The sequence below is a fragment of the Eulemur rufifrons genome, chromosome 4 (assembly GCF_041146395.1).
Source record: "Eulemur rufifrons isolate Redbay chromosome 4, OSU_ERuf_1, whole genome shotgun sequence".
Lineage (NCBI taxonomy): Eukaryota > Metazoa > Chordata > Mammalia > Primates > Lemuridae > Eulemur > Eulemur rufifrons.
In genome coordinates, this window is record NC_090986.1 from 53,738,473 (window position 1) to 53,753,575 (window position 15,103).

Consider the following 15,103-nt stretch of genomic DNA (forward strand, 5'->3'; position numbering starts at 1 on the left):
AGGATTTCAAATTTAATTAAAACAGCTAATAAATACTGATTACCTCTTGGTGCTGCTTTGAGATTTGGCCCTTTAATTTTTACTACAACCCCACTAGGCAGGTATTAACATTGATATTATAGGTAGAGAATCTGGTGGGTATAGCAGTTGAGTGACTTGAATAAGGTTGCTCGTTTTGAAAATAGCCATTAGATATAAGGTGTGTCTGTTCCTGTTTACGGATAACAAAATCTCATTATTATCATAGAGAAAGCTCTTGTTTGTCTTTTTTTTTTTTTTTTTTTAGCTAGAAGTTATATATCCCATTCATTTAATTGAGAAACATGCTTTAAAGTATAAAATCAAAAGACAAACAATTTATGCCATGTCATATTATGATGTAATCCATTTTAGGATTATTCTTGCCTTCTCTGATTGTAACAAGTATTATGATTTAAGCTGTAAGAAGCCTTAGTAGCCTGTAATCTTTCCTGTAATTACAGTTTGATTCACAGCTGGTTTTTGTCTATGAAATTCAGAGATTCTGAATTCTGAGAAGAGTTTTAGATAGTGAGAACTGTTTTTGAATGAAATAAATTGAAGTAAAAGAGTGGTCAGTAGTAGAATACTTATAATAAATTTGAGATTCACTTCTAAAGTTTACTGAAGAGAAAAATTGTGGGTCTGTACTAAGAAATCTAATTTCTTAGATTTAGATTTTTCTTAACTGAAATATTCTATAGAATTTTCAGGAAACATTCTATAGAATTCTAAAAGTTACTAATTTATTTTCTTACTCATTTAAAGGTGGTATGCATTTCCTATATTTTGAGTTCATGAAAGTTTTGGCACAGACCCTGGGCCCATCATTAAAGGTAGAATTACAGGCATTCTAGGATCGAGAGAATGCTCAGGAGTTTTGCAAGATTCATGTGTTTTGCCAGATTTGTTTTCATTAGCTATTAGAGCTGTTAAAGGAAGGAAACATGGAATCTACAAATTATCATAAAGTTTTAAATATTTATAAATTTCCTCACAGAAAACAAGCATGACTCGTTCCAAAATCTGCACACTTTATACTTGTTAACTGAACTCAAAGCTTACTATTGGGATCTATATAATCACCTTTTGAAGGATAAGATGTATGTTAGTAAAAAGATTCATTTTAATGGGTCTTTTGGAGACTTTAACTGAGTACCCCTTATTTTATTCTTGGTAACTTTTAAGTATTTAAAAAATAAAGTCTATACTTCTGAATTGTCTCTTAGGCATCAGGTCATTTTCAACTGTTTTGTAATTTTTTTGCCCTAATTATAGCAAATACTTTCCAAGAGACAATTTATTCATAAACTATAAAAAGCCCCTGCTTTGATCCATTCTAAATGTGTTTAATAGTATGTGCTACTTTAATTATAGGATAATATCTGAAAGTAGTAAGTAAATGACAAATATAGGAGAAAGTAAAAGGATGTCATCTCTATATGCAAAGCAAATTCTCCTAGTGTTACAGCATTGTATCTTTCTGTTTGTCATGTATTTATTATATGCTATTATGTTTTTTGTTATATAATTTATTCATCTAATTTTTTATCTACTTACATAATTGTGTAAGTGAGATCATGCAGTTTTTTAATCTGTAACGTTAGTGGATCTGCAATACCACCCTCACTTCTGTCTGATGCCATTCGCAAGTTCAGGGGTCCCCAAAATCATTCTCAGGTTTGGTAATTCGTAAAAAGGACTTATAGAACTAGCTGAAGCTGTTTTACTTTTGATTATGGTTTATTACAGCAACATAGTAGATTATAATCAGTCAAGTGAAAAGGTGTATGGGCTGAGTCTAGGAGAATTCCAAGTATGAACTTTCCAGTTTTCCTCTCTCAGACTGGAATTTTATGGTCCCTAATACTGGTGCAGCATTGCATGGCACCCAAAGCCCATGGCTCTGTGGCCTGACTACTGCTGAGTTTTGTTTGTAACCCACAGTGGCTTCTGTCAGGTAACAATAATGCAGACCAGAACTCAAGTCTTTCTCATATCACCCGTGGGATCCTGTCTGGTATTTGCATGGATATAGTGGCTCAGATACGTGGAGTCCGGGTCCATGACAGTTTTACTATGTCAGCTTTGTTGTTAGGGACAAAGAAAATGTTCTGCACTCATTTTCCTCTCTTTTCCCCAAGTGGACAGTATTTCTGTTTATGCTGTGCTGCCTCGGGTTGTGGGAGGGGGTAACGTGGGTAACGTAAAACTGTTTTGGTGTGTGTGTGTGTGTTTTTTGGTATCATCAGTGCATCATTCTTGAGTATTATGTTATAATCAATTACTGTGCTCTCTCACCTGGTTTCCTTAGCGCTCATGAAGACATTTTTCCAAGTGGATAGTTGTTCAAATTGATATTTCTATGGGGCAGGGGAGGAGGACGATCACTGGAGAGTCTTACTTTGCCATCTTCAATTATTTTATTTTTGTGTCTTCCAGTGTCGACTGTGGAGTTATCCTTTGATATTCCATAAATCTTTATGTATTCTTATATTATTTAAATATTTTATTTCATCTTGTTCTTGGGATATGAAGGATTATGGACATCCATAGTTCTAGGTTAATTACCCAATATTTATGGCTGCTTGGGTTTAGACAATTGTGAATGAAACTGGTAAAATGAACACAGATGGTGCCCTTGTCTATCTGTAGGTGATACATAATATCTTCAAGAAACAGGAATAGGAATACAACCTTAGTCCAGTAAAGAAGCAGATCGTGTTTCCTGAGATTTATGAAAAACAGTGTTTCATTCAGTATCCACTGGGGTTTGTTTCCAGGACCCCTCACAGACACCAAAATCTGTGGGTGCCCAAGTTTCTTACAGTTGACCTTTCTTATCTGTGGGTTCTATGTGTATTGTGTGGATTTAAACAACTGTGGATCAAATCTTTCTGTGGTTGGTTGAATCTGAGGATGCAGAACCCACAGATACAGAGAGCCAAATGTAGTATCTTTATATAGAAATACCTACGGGCCAAATAACATAGGATTTCAATAAATAAAACAAAGTAATGCACTATTGGTTGGCAAGTATTGAGTATGTTCGTAAAGTGACGTCTTCTTGAACATAGAAATATAATGGTAGAGTAAGGGGAGAGCCAGCAAAAACATTATGTCTGAAGTTGTGAAAATATCTTTCGAGACTTCAATAACTTTTGAGATCATTATATTATAATAATAGCAATTATCTGAGGTATCAAAAATGTAGATAATGTTTAGAATTCTCAGTAATAACATTATCCTATCTAACTCATTTAAATAATTTTTCATGAAAATTTGTTTTCTTTAATTGGATATTTTAAGCTCCAGTTACTTGTAAAGGCTATTTCTCTATCATTTTGTCTACAGTATTTCGTAATAGTGAAGTGCTATTGTGAAAGTGTTAATGTACTGCTTGGCAGTTTTCTTAAATTTTTTTTTTAAACTAGGAGGGCTGGAAGATATTATATGAGCTAATTTTACATATGTTTAGACAAAGATTACATGCACATACTGGGGTTTCATCATTCTTTTCATAGCAATGTCATGTTTTTATAGTTTTCCTAACTTATTTCAGTTTTTTTAATCACATAAAAATTGGCACCATTCATTCCTATAGTAGACAAATATCTAAGCATTTAAAAATCAACCTTGGATCCAGCATAATAATATAAGATTAAGACTGTAGAAGAGTATAAAATGCTAATGCAAGTTTTCTCTGTAATTGTTAAATGTTTAAATTCTCTTGTTTTATGAATTTATTTTTGATCTTATAAATAGAACTATATCTTAAGTTCATTTTCTTACCTTATACATTATGAGCCTTTTTTTTTCCCTCTCTCTCAGCAATCTTCCTGAGCTCTTTTCGGGTGCCATATGAGGAAATCAAAATGATGATATTGGAAGTAGATGAAACTCAGTTGGCAGAGTCTATGATTCAGGTAAACAAACAGGCACAGCTAAAATTCCAATATTTCGTTGCAAGCTTCTCATTAAATAGAAATCTGTAAGTGAAGCAAAATTCTTAACCCAAATCATTCAACTGGAAAATCATTGCTGCATAATTAGTTTTAGCATAACTTCTGCATTGCCAGGAGAGAAAACTGCATCTCCTCTTAGCTGGAAACTATATATAATGCTACTAAAATGATTATATTTCAAATATTTTAAGTGACTGTTTCTGAAAAGCAAATTGTTTAATTTTACATTTTTGTTTTTGTTACAGTTTATACTGGCAATGTGTTAATTTAAATTTGTTTCTTCAGCCCCTTTAGAATTTATGTTTCTTAGGCTTATAAAGTTATATGGTTTGGTACAGAAGATTGAGAGAGTTTTCTTTTCATTTAGATTTACCTTTATTAACAACCCTTACTGGAATCATTTGTGCTCCTATGAGTACTAGAGTTTGTTTACATAGTATTCTGGATTTATTCATAATGTAGACTATTTTTAAAAAAGTTTTTACCCATAATAATTTTTGATGAATTTCATATTTTTAATGGTGTCAAAGTTACTTGCTGAATTCCACAAGAAAGATTAATAATGTATATCTTGATAGAATTTAAAATTCTATAATCAAAACAAATTATATAGCAAGAGAGTATATGCAGTTTATCATCTCTTGTTCTGATAATCTATATACTTAGAAAAATGATTTTTTGCCACTTAAAAGAAATCAGATATTATTTCTTAGTGGCAACAAGCAATTAAAATTATTTTAGACATTTTAATCCATTAATAAATGATATCTTTATAAGTTCTAAGTTTTTCCTTTCCTTTCTAAATGTGGTGGTAATATAATTTTATTAGTGATTTGTGCTGTGAGTCTCTTATACTCGTAAACTACTTAATTGAACAACTCTTCTGTAACATATTTTTTTTTTTCTAGCAGTTTCTCTTTACTGGATTTTCACTTTTATTCTTGTTGATTGTGCATGTGACTTCTTGCTGGAAGTAGATTCCAAGTTCCTTAAAGAAAATTTTTGTTACTTGTTACATGCTTGTATTTCTTATGATGAATTTGTTAAATATTTACTAAGCACCTTTTAGCTTGCTTATTATCAATGTTTGGATGATTCCGTGGATTTTCTTGTCTACGTATGGAAAAAAAAGGTGATTTGCTCTTTAAAATTCATGTCCAAAGTACATTCAGCTTCATATATTTCTTAATGTATCAATTTTCTGTTACTACTATTACCCTTCATCACAAACTTAGTGGATTCAGTTATCTTACATTTCTGTAGAATAAAAGTGTGGCATTGAACATACTGTACTAAAGTCAACATGTTGGCAGAAAGGGCTGGGTTCTTTCTGTAGGCTCTGGGAGGAATCCATTTCATTGTCTTTTCCAGCTTCTCTTGGCTGCCTACATCCCATGGCTGGTGAACCTCTTCCTTTCTCTTCCAAGCCAGTGGTGTTGCATCATTCTGTTCCTTTCTTTCATTATCACATCTCCTCACTCTATGTTCTTGTCTTCTACTTTTAAGGAATTTTTTATTACATTTGGCATACCCAAATAATCCAAGATAATCATGCTAATTTGAGGTCAGCTGATAGCAGCCTTCATTTCATCTGTAACTTTAATTCCCTTTGTTCCATAACCTAATATTTTCCAAGTTTTGGGGATTAGACATGCATACCAAAAATGGCAGTTGCCATTTTTCTGCCACCATACTTAACTAAATATTAAACTAGTCTTATGAATTTAAAATCTAAAAATTTATTTTGAACATATGTATGTTTTCATATATTCATTAAAAAAGAACTTCCTGCTATTTGAACTCTTATTTTTAATTTTAAAAGTATGTTCCCAGTTTCAATGTGAAGAACTTCCTATTCTGAACAAGGCAACTGTTCTGGAAACAGAACATTATGTTGTTATAGTCGTTATTTTGGTTGGCTTTGTTCACTGTTGTTAATTTTATTTTATCAGATCTAGTTATTTATTCATATATAACAAGTAGTCATCAGTATATCATTTTGTGCCATTTTTCTGTATTTTTTACCTATTTGTCTTTGCCACATCAGTCTTTTATTAATTATTCCATTTTACAAACATTTTATCGTACCTGCCATGTTCAGGGCACTCTGTAAGGCTCAATCAGAGGTAGACTTCACCTTCTTGGAATTTATAGTTTGGTGAGGGAAATGCCATTACGTATGTAATTATAATACAAGACAAGCACAGTTTTATTGAGAGTGGTTTAGAACTAGAGAACGTGTAGGGGGAGTGAGCTCTGAGTGTGTATGTGTGAAGGTAAGGTATTTAAGATTGAATAGGTGTGTATATAGAAAAGGGCAGAGGAATTGTAGGAGAAACATCATGAAGGGCAGTTGTTCTGGCAGTAATAAAACTGTGAGCTTTGAGAGAAAAGCTGGGTATGTGTGGATCTCAGCAGAATTTACCTTAAGAGGAGCTTAGCTTTGTTAAGGGTATAGGAGATTTGGGTAAGGGGAAAGAAGGTTGGGTCTGCACGTTTACCAACCTTAATAGTATTTCTACATTAAAATACAAAATAAAGTAAAAAATTTTAAATTTCTGATGCAAGATTAAAATCTAGTTATATATTAACTAAAAATATTCAAGGGGATTTGTTGGTCATCTAAAAGGATGCTTAAGAAATTCAGAGGCCCAATATAATATTATAAATAACTCAGACAATCCAGCTGTCAACTAAAATGGTTAAGAGAAAATAATCTTATCTTTTGGTCTTAGGCAATTCCACTAAGAGAAATTTCTATTTATGTGGGAAAATCATATACTTTTATTGTTTTTAGTTAGTTTGGTAGTATTAACAGTGAATACTTCTTCTAGGGATGATCTTAAATTGCTACTTTTTTATTTTGTTTTGTTTTGTTTTTGGCCAGTCAACCAGCTTTTTATCCAAAGGTACACAGTGAGTCAATAACTTGTTATTTGATCTAACTGCTTTTGATATATAACATTCTCTAGCAATATTTTCAACTACTAACACTTATGGGGGACTTCCTCCCAGGAAAAATATATAGCATGATGTATGCTTACTTATAATTTGTACTTGACTTTGTGCTTATACAGAATTTACTGACTTTATAATTTGGAATTTTGAGCACCAACCACTCTCTTTTTCTTAATTTTAATATCAATACACTAACTTCTTATAACACTATTATAGTTGATTATATTTTGATACAGAGAATCCATAAAGACTTTGTCCAAGGGATTCCTTAATCATGTGAGTTTCATCAAGAAGGCATAAATATGTGTATTCCCTTGATCTTTCTTCAAGTGGTTGTCTTGTTTAAGTGTATAGCTTGAAGGCTGTGCATGGACAAACAAGACAAAGCAGCCAAATGTGCCTGTGGTTTCTGGACTGCAGATGTGGTCAAGGGCTTTGATAGCCATGTGCACTTAAGTTCCTAAAAGATCTCTTTAAATGCTTTTTATCTGCAAGGTATATCATCCTGTGTCTTCGGTGCCTTTTTAAATTTTTCTATCACATCAGAAAAGTTACTTTGTCTTTGTTTTAGAGACAACTTCAGATTTTTATTATTAAAACTATATTCCTACTGGTTAAATCTTGAAAGCACTGCCATTAAAATTCCCTTGATTTCTTTTCTATTCTTTCCTTTGCCTTTTAGTAGCAATATGGTGATTTCTTTTATCCCCCTGAGTGAAGTGTTAAAATGTATTTGGCTTTGCCTGAAATTTCTGACATTTAATTCCCTAAAGCTGAAATGAAATGGATCACATTTATCCAGGTGAGAAAGCTGTTCCTTTGGTATAGGTTGAGTTCTCTTTCTCAATTATATAGCTAATCAAATAAACATTCAGTAGTGCTTGATTTGAATATATAATAACTCTGGGATGGAGAAAAGGAAAATTGACTGTTTTCAAGATGCAGGGAGTGTTGCTTAAGGCTTAGTACAAGGGAGGTTACCTAGAAATAAAACTAAAGATTAACTTCACTGGTTTCTTTTCCATAATTTATAAATTAATTTCTTTTTAATTCAAGAAGACATTTAGTGAAGATATTTTCTTTTGGTTTTAATTTTTAGAATTTAATAAAGCATCTTCCTGATCAAAAGCAATTGAATTCATTGTCTCAGTTCAAGAGTGAATATAACAACTTATGTGAACCCGAGCAGTTTGCTGTTGTGGTAAGTACTGAGCCTCAGAGAGGATTTTTATACTGTGCAAAATAGGAGAAAGAAAGTAGAATATTAAGCTCTTTTACGTCATTAAATGTATATGAATAGTCACATACATTTACTGTCCATCATGCTTTTTTCAACCTAAGGATATTCATGAGACATTATCTTGATTTAAATTATATATTGAAACTCTGGCCTTAAATGAAATTCAAGAGGCTTTTGAAACGTGTATATGTAACTTTTTATGTTCCCTATTTAATGTCAGAATGTAAAATGAAAACTGTACTCCTTAAGAATAGAGAGTATATTTGTGATTTATTCTAGAGCTATGTATTCCATCATATTGTAAGCTTCAATTTCTTGCTCTGATCACTCACTTGAGTTCATCTCATAGTTTAGACTATGAAATTAGAATGGCAATGAGGGTAAAAAAATGAATTCATTTAAAAAAAATCTTCGAGGCATCTTGATGATCATCTTGTTCCAGCCTACTATTTTACAGAATCTGGGGTCTAAAGAGGAGGAAAGACATTCTAATGGTATATATTAGCTGTATTGCAACTTAAAATTAAAATTTTTGTTAAGCTTTCTTTGTTTTTTTTCTCCTACCATTAAATTATCATTTCTAAGTTTGTTATACTTGGTCATCGTAACAATACTTAAAAGTACATTTTTTTTATAAGATTATTTATTTTTTTCCCTTTCATTTGCAGTTATGTTACTAATTTGCAGGGCCAGGATGAAAGTGTATGTAATATAATTTAAAAAAATTGAGGTTAGCTAACTTAACAGCTCTGTCTGCACCCCATATTTGGAATGTTGTAGACATTTACTCTTAAATTCCTTCCTGTCTCTTCATAAACCCACTTGACTTATCCCCTCTTCCCCCAAAGTTCAAAAAACTCCAAGTAGAACAGAAAAAGCAGAGTTTTTCCTTGTTCACAGTCTTACAATTTTTCTTATAAAACTTTTAAACTCATTGTCTTTCAAACAAAAGACTTTTACTTCTTAACTCAGTTTTCCAGGGTATTTTTTTTCTCCCTCACCTTGTTTTTTTTTTTTTCTCCCTCTATTTCCTTGTTTGCTTTATTTTCTATCATCTGGTCACTTTATCTTACTCTTGATCCCTATTTGGTACCCTACTTGCCATGTCTTCCATGTGAGAATAGGTAAATAAGGGAGAATTGGCATTAAAATTTTAATCACAGACTAGAGTGTTTATTTTTGCCTATCTTTTTTGACTCTTGAATTAAAATAATATTTAAAAATGTAATGTTGAAATATTTCCCAAGTACATTAAATCTGAAACACATGCAAGGTTATATGAAAATATCTATTAACAAGTAACCTTTTATGTTGCATATTATCATAGTAAAGATTTAAAACTATTCTTGTGTTTTAATGTTTCATAGAAGACTGAGCTCAAATTTGGAGACATTTCGGGTTTATTTAAAATAGCCAAGTTATGCCCTCTTTAGAAAATTTAGAATTTATACCAAAAAGCTATGATTTATAGACAGTGTATTTTTAGGAGTCAGAAAGTTGTAACAAATTTATTCCCAGATACCTGTGCTAGAGGTTATGATTTTGATTTTAATACACAGATGAACCCACTTCCCTTTTAGTATATGTCACCTGAAACTTCACCTGGAATCTGCACGTTCTGTGCCAGGTCATATGTGTGTACAAATGGAATATAATTTGGAAAAGAGAAATGCTATTGAAAAATATCTCCTAGGAGCAAAATGAAAAATGCTTTAGTCATCTGTTGATTATGAATAGTCTTGAATGCATTTTGTTAAGTTCTGGTTTCTGTGCTACTAACATTTTAAAAGGTAATTATATTTGGTGGAGAAAGAATGAAAGTTGAGAAAAAAATGAGATTTTGTTATATTATTTTTCCTTTGTCAAATAGTAATGTTCTTCGGTTTGCCTTTTTTTCATTTCAATTTTTCATCATTCCAGTCTGGCTCCCACTATTTACCAACCCCTATCTCCCAAAAAGAAAAGGGAAACTTGCTTAAAGCACACAGAGTCCTTGATAATTAACCAAGAAAATGTTGGACAAAGAGTGTGATACAGTGTGGGATGCCTGAAATTTTCTGTTCTCTTTTCTGGATTAAAACCTCAATTTTAATTTTGCTAATTCATTAAGGAGTGATATGTTTTCAGTTTATCAGCATTATATCAATAATACAGTAAATGGATTTTAGGAAGTTGATTACAATTACTATATATATTTCTTTTCTTTCTTTTTTTTTTTTTATTTCATCTTATTGTTATGGGGGATACAGAATTGCAGGTTACATACGTTGCCCATGTACCGCCTTTCCCCCCAAGTCAGAGCTCCAGGCGTGTCCGTTCCCCAGGTAGTGCGCGTTGCACCCAATTACTGTATATATTTCTATAAGATTTTCATACTTTCATTTTTAAAGTCAGAAACTTTTTGAAATTATGTTTGTTTCAAAAATGGGCAATTAACTTGAGGTAAGCCAAACTGCAGATTTCTACAAGACTTTTATCTTGCCTTAAAAACCCATTTACTGTTTTACTTAGCATAGATTTAAAGTACCTGAATAAGAAATAATCAAGGATTGGGTTAGCTTTAGTTCCTTCCCACCTGTGAATAGGGCCAAGCTTGACTTTGCATTTGTTTTTTACCATAGATAAAATTGCACTTAGCTTTTTGTCATCTTTAGGTTGTTTGGACTGACAATGTGATTTCTAGCATTTTCATTTTAACAAAAATCAGTTATAGCTGTACAGTTATGTTACTTGCCAGTCAGTTTAATGTTTTCTTTTATCCAATTATGTAAATTTATTAATTTGGTTCCTATGAATTACAAATTCCTTAGAAAGGCATGTTTTGCTTAAATATACACTCATACTTTTGGCAATGGATGAATTCACTGAAGTTCCTTGCATTATTTAATCGACTTTAATTCTCCACAAGAATTATGTTAAAAAAACACGCATTTTTACCAGGACATTTATGTTCATTTATGTTATTTTCTCTTTGATAGAAAGGCAGGGTCCAAAAGTAACACATCCAAAATGTTTGTAAGCAATGTCAAGTAAAGACCAATTAGAAGATATCAGAAATAATATGTAAATCAGAAATATGTCTTACTTTTATATATCACTTACATACAACTTTCCAGGGCTCTATGTCCTAGAGAGTATGATATACAAATTTACTGTCAGAATTATCATGTCAGTATCTGTTAAATTGTATATCCTTCAAATCACTAAACATTTTCTCCAAGTTTTCCATAACATGAAATTTCATATACATATTTATTTATTTCTCAATTGAAATTGGTAGCAAAATTCTTTAATGCTGATACTAGATCTCTTCCTAATTAGAAGAGTTTTAAATCTAAGTGTAGTAGACCTGGATATTTTTATGGTAATAAGGGTTTAGTCATTCATCTGTTATTTATGGTAATTTAGAATCTTAAGGTATCTTTCAGAACTGATTCTCCTGATGGTCCTAATGACTGGACATGGGCCCATTTGATCATCTCAATGTATTCTGGAGCTGCCCATCCATGTTTGTAGCATAGCGGTGGTGGTAGGTGGGCTGGTACCTGTTAGAATTAAAAATCCCACGGTATGAACTCAGGGCCTGAGAGCTTAATGATATCAATGACTTGTTTTGTAGTTTATCATATATTTATATGTCCTCTGTTTTCTAGGAAATTATGGTATATAAAAAGTAACACATCAAAAAATTTGAACAAGCTGTCATTTAATGCTGAGAGACTAAGGCTTCTGGACAAATAGTATTTTAGAGAAGTGCCCTGGAAGATGGTCAGTCTCTGTATGTTTTTGTAGTGGCTTGTAATGAATAAGACAATTTACATGCAATTTTTATTTGTTGGTTTAGATTCTGGGCAAATAGCACAGAATACTGCTGATGTATTTAGTTTGAATTATACTTTTCCCTGGACAGTATAGGACAAAAATTTCTTGTTGAGAGACTGGTTTATTTGGGGGATGCAGTAGCCTCCTCTTTTATTCAACTTAATTTTTATCAATAGATTTAGAAATAGAAATATACTTCACAGAAACTGTTACTAACTGGATCAGTTGCCTCTCTTCTCAAATTTCTTCCTTCCCTCTTCAGCCCCAACGTCCCTCATCCATCTACCCAAAATACTGCCTGCTTAGCAAAGGTTGGTTCTCATGAAGTATAGCCTGACTTTTGTTGTATGACTGCATTTCTTGTATTTGCAGCTTTTCTTTGATTAATAAGCCATTAGGTAAAATCACTGTGCTCACAGTGACATGGTTTAACTGTGTGAGAAATGATTTATGTAAATATTCAATGGGATCAGAAGATTAACTGAAGTTCAGAAAGAGGCCTAAAAATTTGCAAATTGAAGCTTCGTATACTAGACTTTCTTTGATTAAAAATTACAGGTTTTTGAGTATTTGTCTCCATATTATTTAATTCTGTTAAGTTGCCTGTTCTTCAAAGGAATCAAACATTTATAGGAAGAGTGAATTAAACAAATGTCCTGTTTGTGCACTGTATTTTGATCTACCACCATTTGGTGTCACTGTAGGGCAGGGCTTTTAAATTTAAACTTTGTGCAGTTGAGGCCTCTTTTTAATGAAAAATGTTGTAGGAAGTTCATGCATACCTCCCTTCATTAAAAATGCCTCATTTTGAAATACACCATATATTCTTGTTGTAAAACAATCAAATAACATAAAAATACTGAATACAATGTGGAAGTCTCCTGTATCCCACTACTCCACGTCTTTCCACATAAATGATCATTTTTAACAGTCTGTTGGACTTCTGATCCTATTTCTTTGTATTTACCAATGTGAGCATGTTTATGTGAACATTTTTAAAAATATATTGTTCTGAAACTTCTTTTGCCGTATCAAATATTTTGAAGTTTTTTTTATGTTGTCCTGTTTTCAACCCCCTCTGTAGTATTTCGTATCCCATATTAAGATTTTTTCTTTTAATCATTCTTTTAATGAAGGATGATTAGTTTTTTTCCCCTCAGTGTTTAAAAAATAGTAAATAATAATTCTGCATGCATCTTTTTATATATATTTGTAGTCACTGTATCAGAATATTTATGATCATGGTCTGGTTTTAAAATCTAGCTGTATTGCTTAGTAGCTGTATGATCATCAGTAGTTATTCATTTTTTTGTACCTCAGTTTCCTTATTTATGAAATGGAACTGTATTAGTTTCCTGTTGCTGTTCCGACAAATTACTGTAAACTTAGTGGCTTAAAACAACACAAGTTTATTACCCTACAGTTCTGGAGGTCAGTAGCCCGATGGGTCAGCAGGGGTGCATTCCTTCTGAGACACTTGAGGGAGAAATTATTTCCTTGCCTTTTCCAGCTTCTAGAATCTGCCCACATTCCTTGGTTCATGGTCCAGCATCATGCTCACTTCCACTTTTGTCAACACTACTCCTTCTCTAACCCTTCTCCTTCCCTCTTATAACTACCCTATGGTTATACTGGGCCTATTAGTCCAGGATAATCCTCCCCACCTCAAGATCGTTAACCACATCTGCACAGTTCATTTTGCCATGAAGGTAACATATTCAAAAGTTTCAAGGATTAGGACATGGACATCTTTGGGAGACCATCATTTTGCTTACCACAGGGACAAAAATAATGCCTATCTCCATTGCATTGTTTTGAGTTTTAAATAAATTGATGTTGTGAATATGCATAAATCATCTTGCAATCATAAACTCTATATTAAAGGTTTAGCTTTGGTTATTACCATTAATTATATTATTACTTCTTTGGGAAATAGTCCAGAATATGAATTGCTAAGTCAAAAGGCATTTTTAATCTTGATAGTTACTGCCAAATTGCCCTTGCATGAAGCATGTGAATTTATACTTTTATGAACAACATAAGTGTTCATAAAACATCACTTTTTCTGACATCATCACCAATACTTAATATTACTTTTCTTTTTTTCACTTGGTGATTTTTTAAATTTTATATTTCCTGGTTATTAAATGAGATTGAAACAGTTATATATTTATCGGTTATTTATATTTTTGTTAGAATTATTTGTTAATGTTATTTTCCTATTGTATTGCCTTTCTTAATAGTTTATAGGAACTCCTTGTGTATTCTATATGCTACTCCTTTGTAAATATTTGCAGTTTTTCTCGTCTCTCACTTTTGTTTTATTTATCTTTTCATTTTTATTTATGGTGTCTTCTATACCTTGCATCTTTGAAGTTTGGATTTAAAAGTGATTTGAAATAAAGAAGACCTATGTTACTCACTGATAGGGATGTGTTCTGTTTTTAGGGACACACTTGGTCCTTTGTACATAATAGGAGCATGGAAAATAGCAATTTGTTGAGTAATTCTTTAGTTTGATTATAGGGAAAAATCTTGTAAAGATGTAAAATGGAGAATGAAATGCCACTGAATATCCTTTACTGACTCCCTAAATTCCTTCGGTTGCTCCCCATGACTTTTACATGGACATCTAAAATTCTGACAACAACATTAGGCTTTTTAATAAAAAGCTTCATTGAGATATAATTTTGACATGTGAATACATCCATGAAACCATCACCACAATCAAGATAATGAATATATCCATCATGCCCAAATGTATCCTCAGGCCCCTCTGTAATTCCCTCCTTCCCAGCCGGCATTAGGTTTTTAAATGAAACAATTCCTACCATTCCCCTCCTACCTCGTCTCTTACTTTCTTCTCTGTGTCTCATCATTGCAAAGCAATTCACTATGTTCTGAAGGCACCATGCTCGGGCCTGTCAATGTGCTTCCTTTCCCTTATTTCCTTTCTGAGAAAGCCTCTCTAGAAAGCTTTTCCTAACACTTATATCGTTTTATGCAAAATTCAGTATCCTTCCTCTTTGTTACCATAGTACCCTGTTCATGTCTCTAAATGGCTCTTATTATACTAGAATATAAGTGTTATTTTACAATT

At 32.3% G+C, this 15,103-nt stretch overlaps 1 protein-coding gene across 5 annotated transcripts in view; it reads left to right on the forward strand.

Annotated features, from left to right (window-relative positions):
- DIAPH3 (diaphanous related formin 3) overlaps nt 1-15,103 on the forward strand; it is a 464,837-nt gene that overhangs the window by 215,113 nt on the left and 234,621 nt on the right. For all 5 annotated transcript variants that reach the window (XM_069467186.1, XM_069467187.1, XM_069467188.1 and 2 more), the window contains 2 exons: nt 3,850-3,944; nt 8,041-8,142. In XM_069467186.1, the coding sequence (XP_069323287.1) occupies nt 3,850-3,944; nt 8,041-8,142 (197 nt within the window). The remainder of the gene's footprint in view (nt 1-3,849; nt 3,945-8,040; nt 8,143-15,103) is intronic.